The sequence below is a fragment of the Papaver somniferum genome, chromosome 7 (assembly GCF_003573695.1).
Source record: "Papaver somniferum cultivar HN1 chromosome 7, ASM357369v1, whole genome shotgun sequence".
NCBI classification, from domain to species: domain Eukaryota; kingdom Viridiplantae; phylum Streptophyta; class Magnoliopsida; order Ranunculales; family Papaveraceae; genus Papaver; species Papaver somniferum.
The window spans coordinates 107721887-107726683 of NC_039364.1; the positions used below are offsets into that span (position 1 = coordinate 107721887).

General features: G+C 34.9%; 1 protein-coding gene across 1 annotated transcript; it reads left to right on the forward strand.

Moving 5' to 3' along the window:
- The first annotated feature begins 217 nt into the window (after window positions 1-217).
- LOC113295056 lies at window positions 218-4372 on the forward strand. The gene is made up of 7 exons (XM_026543416.1): window positions 218-365; window positions 486-860; window positions 1044-1124; window positions 1334-1732; window positions 2836-3166; window positions 3290-3425; window positions 3911-4372. The coding sequence occupies exons 1-7, from the start codon at window positions 218-220 to the stop codon at window positions 4370-4372; spliced, it is 1932 nt and encodes a 643-aa protein (XP_026399201.1).
- The last annotated feature ends 425 nt before the right edge of the window (window positions 4373-4797 follow it).

The following is a 4797-nucleotide window of genomic DNA, read 5'->3' on the forward strand; positions in this document are numbered from 1 at the left end:
TAGAAATCGGTTAATATGGACATGGACGTCGACCGATTATGGTTAAACACAGTAACCCAAGATTGTTTGTAATTTAAATTTTGAATGCATAAACCAATTACAAGTATAATATCTATTCAGGAATGTTTTTTTGAGTAGTGAAGAGAAACTGGGTGGTAGGAGGCCTTTAAGAATATCTATTCAGGAATTCAGAGATTGTTTAAATACTTGTCAACTTATGCAAGCACCTAAATCTGGCATCAAATTTTCTTGGTGTAATAATAGAGTTGGTGCTAAGAGAATACTTTGTGATCTTGATAAAGCTTTTTTTAACCTGAAATGGTTGGATAAGTTTGAAGGTTGGAATTATAAGGTTGGGGTCAGAGGTACTTCAGATCATGGGCCACTGTTTGGAGTTGTTTAGGATATTCCTAAACCTAAAAATGTACCTTTTAAATTTCAGCCTGTTTGGACTTCTCATCCTAGCTTCTTGAAACTTCTTACAGACTCATGGGAGGAGCATTGTGAAGGTAAACCTGCTTTTAAATTTATGATCAAATTAAAAAGATTTAAAGTTACTGTCAAGAAATGGAATTGGGAGGTCTTTGGGGATTTAAGGGTGAAACTGAAACAGGCTGAAAATGATGTTTTGAGTGCTTCAGTATTATCAGATGCTCAACCTGAGAATGTAGAATTACTAGATAAATTGGTTATATCTAGAGGCAAATATGAGATTGTGGCTCAGCAACATAATGAATTACTAAGGGCAAAATCAAGAGTTAAGTGGATCAAAGAGGGTGGTGCCAATTCTTCCTTCTTTCATGCTAATATGAAAATTAAAAAAGCTAAGAATACTATTTATGAAATTGATAACTCTGCTGGTAATTTGATATCCAATCAAAATGAGATTGTTGATGTGTTAGTATCTCACTACAAGAAGAAGTTTAAATTTCAAGAAGTCAATTTTTCAGAAGGCATTTTTGATGTTATACCAAAAGTCTTAACGGCTGAAGATAACACTTTTTTGGATGCAACTTCTACTGCATAGGAAATTAAAACTGCAGTATTTTCTATGGATGCAAATAGCTCTCCAGGACCAGATGGGTTCCCTGGAAGTTTTTACAGATATTCTTGGGATGTTATTGGTAATGACTTGATAGAGGCACTACAATACTGTTGGAGGTGCAAATTCATCCCCAAGGGCTTTAATTCCAATTTCTTATTCTTACTTCCTAAGGTAATGGGGGTTAAATCTGCAGACCAGCTTAGGCCAATTGGATTGGCAAATTTCAATTTCAAAATCATTACAAGAAGGCTTAATTCCCTGATTGTAAAAATGGTTTATTCTCAACAGGAGCTTTCATTAAAGAAAGGAATATTCAAGAAAAAATTGTTTTGGCTTCTGAACTGGTGAATGAGATGAGCACAAAAAGAAGAGGTGGAAATGTAGGTCTCAAACTAGATATTACTCAAGCCTATGAATCTCTCAGTTGGGAGTTTTTATTTGAAGTTCTAAGACACTTTGGTTTCTCAGATGGAGTGATTGAATGGCTTAAGAAAATCTTTGAGTCTACAAGAATTTCAGTGCTTGTGAATGGTGGACCATGTGGTTTATTTGGTGTAGGAAGGGGATTGAGACAAGGTGATCCCTTATCACCAATATTATTTGTATTAGATGAGGAAGTGTTAAGTAGAAATATTACTAAGCTGGTACTTGCTGGTGCAATACAACCAATGGTTAATAGAGGGGGATGTCAGCCATTTTTTTTTTTGCTTAACAATGAAAATTTATTAATTACCAAAGAATTTTCAATTACATCACAAAGTACTTAAAAGGGAAAAGCAAAAGGGAACCACTCATAGCAGATTCCTAACAAAACCTAAAGTACACCTGCTCTGGATTTTCCAGACAACTCAAAAAAGATGGTTTTCTTTCATATACTCTTTGTTCACCTCTGCCTAAAAGTGTACCTCTCTTTGCAACTTTATCAGCAGAGAAATTTACTTCTATGTAACTATGCTTAAAGCTCCAAGATATTACTTCAACACATATCTTCTCCCATCTTGTGACTGCAAACCATGGAATATTGTTACTCTGGAATGGATTGATGACTGCTTGTAAATCTGTTCTGAATACCAGGTCTTTAAATCCATGATGTATTACCCATTCTCCTGCCATTAAAACTGCAAAAATCTCTGCATAATAATTAGTTGATATACCCAGTCCCCCCTGAAATAACAATTACAAAATCACCAGAGCTGAGTCTTCCCACAAATCCATAACCAGCATACCCTGGATTTCCTCTAGATGCACCATCACAACACAGTAGCAACTTACCATCTGCTTTTTGCAGATGATACTTTCATCTTAATATTTTCAGTTAATGAGGGGGATGTCAGCCATCTCATCTGCTTTTTGCAGATGATATTTTCATCTTCTGTAATGGTAACAAAAAATCTCTAGAGAATTTAATGAAGCTTCTGATGCAATACCAAGAATCTTCTGGTCAAATTGTGAATAGAAGAAAAAGCAAATGCTTTGTTTGAGGGGTTTATGATATTAGAAGAAATGAAATAGCTGACAGAATGCAAATGGAATTATCTGATTTCCCTGACAAGTATTTGGGTATAATTCTTAATCCTGAAAGAGTTAAGACTTTCCAAATGTGGGGTATGGTGGAATTGTTGCAGCAGTTATTGGCAAGTTGGATGGGAAAATTACTATCTTTTGCAGAAAGGATTGTCTTAGTTAAATTTGTGTTGTTAGTATTCTCATTTACAATATGAGTGTTTATAAATGGCCACAAGCTGTTATCAAATAGTGTGAAAAAATAATCAGAAACTTCTTATGGTCAGGTGATCCAGCAGTGAAGAAATTGATCACAGTAAAATGGGATGAAGTATGTGCACTATTAAAGGAAGGTGGATTGGGTTTAAGAAGGTTTGAAATTATCAATAAAGCACTCTTAATGAAACTTCTTTGGAAAATAGAGAATGTTCATGAGGAATGGACAGATTTTATGAGAGCTAAGTATAAAAATAAGAATGGTGAATGGTTCACTTCTTATAAGCAATCATCCATTGTTCCTTGGCTTGAATGGGTTATGCATCATGTCAATGGGGGGAGTAGATGGTTGATAGGTGTTGGAAAGGATGTATCAGTTTGGAAAGATAACTGGGTTAAAGAGTATGCAATAATTGAAGGCCATGAAGATGATCCCTTTATTCTGCAACATATGGACTGGAAGGTGGAAAATTTGATAGTGCATGGTGAATGACACATTCCTGATGCTATGCTTCAATAATTCAGCCTTAATGAGTTACCAGCTTTAGGGCTTGGAAAGGATAGAAAGGTGTGGGCAGCTGACTTGAATGGTGAATTTTTTGTGGCCAATGCAGTGCAAATGATTAGAAGAAAATATCCTGAAGTGGCTTGGGAAAAAAAGGTATGGAACTCAACTATTCATCCAAAAATTTCATCAAATTTATGGAAAATTATGAGAGGTGCTTGTGCCACTGAAGATGCAGTCAGAAAAAAAAAGGCTTCAGTACTGTGTCCAAATGTTATCTGTGTAGAAATAGTAATGACACTCTAGATCACATACTTTGGCAATGTTCTTTTAGTGTGAAATTATGGCAATGGTTAGGTGGCATTTTTCAATTTCATACACCTGAAAAATTTTAGGATGTGATACACTTTGTGAAAAACAAAAGTGCTGCAATTAAAGAATTATGGTTTATCAGCTCATTCACCTTGTTAGTGGAATTAACTTTCACCAGAAATAATGTTAAATATAAAGAGGAAGTACCAGGTTATGAGTCAACTAAGTACAAAGTCCTCCAATTTTCAAAAGAATGCAGTATTAGAATGAAAGGGAAAATGTGGGGATGTATGTATGATTTCAACATAGTTAAGCACTTTGAATTACAGGGGGTAAAAGTGGCCACAGTAATAGTCAAGCAATGCTTCTTTAAACTACCTGCTTTGAACCAAACTTTGTTGTGTTGTGATGGTGCCTCTAGAGGGAACCCATGGAAAGCTGGTCATGGTTTCATTGCAAGAAACTCTGATGGAGGGTGTATTGGTGCTGCTGCTGGTGGGATAGGGATTGCCACAAACTACATTGCCGAGATCATGGGTCTTATTTGTGCTGGTGAATGGGCAGTTCAAAAACAGAAATGGAATGTGTGTTTTAGTCTTGATTCACATGCTGCTCTGATGGCTTTCACAATTGAAAAAGTTCCTTGGATGGTACAGAACAGATGGCAGAAAATCAAAGAATATTTGTATGTTATTTCTTTTCAACACAGTTACAGGGAAGTGAATACATCTGCTGACACAATGGCAAAAGAAAGGTGCTCATCTTGCAAGGTGGGAATGTATCTTTTATGACATGAAGCCTTCTTTTTTGGGTGACCTGGAAACTGAAGAGAGAATGTATTTCAGATTTACTTGAAATTACACTATAGTTGTATTGGGATTTTTATTTCCATATTCATTTTAGATTATGGGCTTGTGTATTGAGTTTTGATTACTAGGGCTTTTGTCTTAGTTGCTTTTGTAATGACTTTGGTTAATTTTTAGTAATAAAAATATGATTTAGAAAAAAAAAACACAAATATAATTAAGAGTAATGGGTTGCAATCGACAATGTTTACTTTAATTTTTGTTACATTCAAAAAAGAAATCAAAATTACAGTTCCTAACTTTTTAAAGAAATGCTACGAAGAACTTATATATATATTTTTTTTTGTTGGTGGGTTGATTCAAGATATATGATTTGTTCAACCTCTTGTATTAATTATTACTTAAGTATG

Bases quoted from the DNA above. Each gene is read 5' to 3' on its own strand.
- LOC113295056 (XM_026543416.1), top strand. From the start codon at position 218: ATGCAAGCACCTAAATCTGGCATCAAATTTTCTTGGTGTAATAATAGA. The intron at 366-485 runs GTACTTCAGATC...AACTTCTTACAG, and splicing joins TTATAAGGTTGGGGTCAGAG to ACTCATGGGAGGAGCATTGT. The intron at 861-1,043 runs GTAATTTGATAT...TTAAAACTGCAG, and splicing joins TGAAATTGATAACTCTGCTG to TATTTTCTATGGATGCAAAT.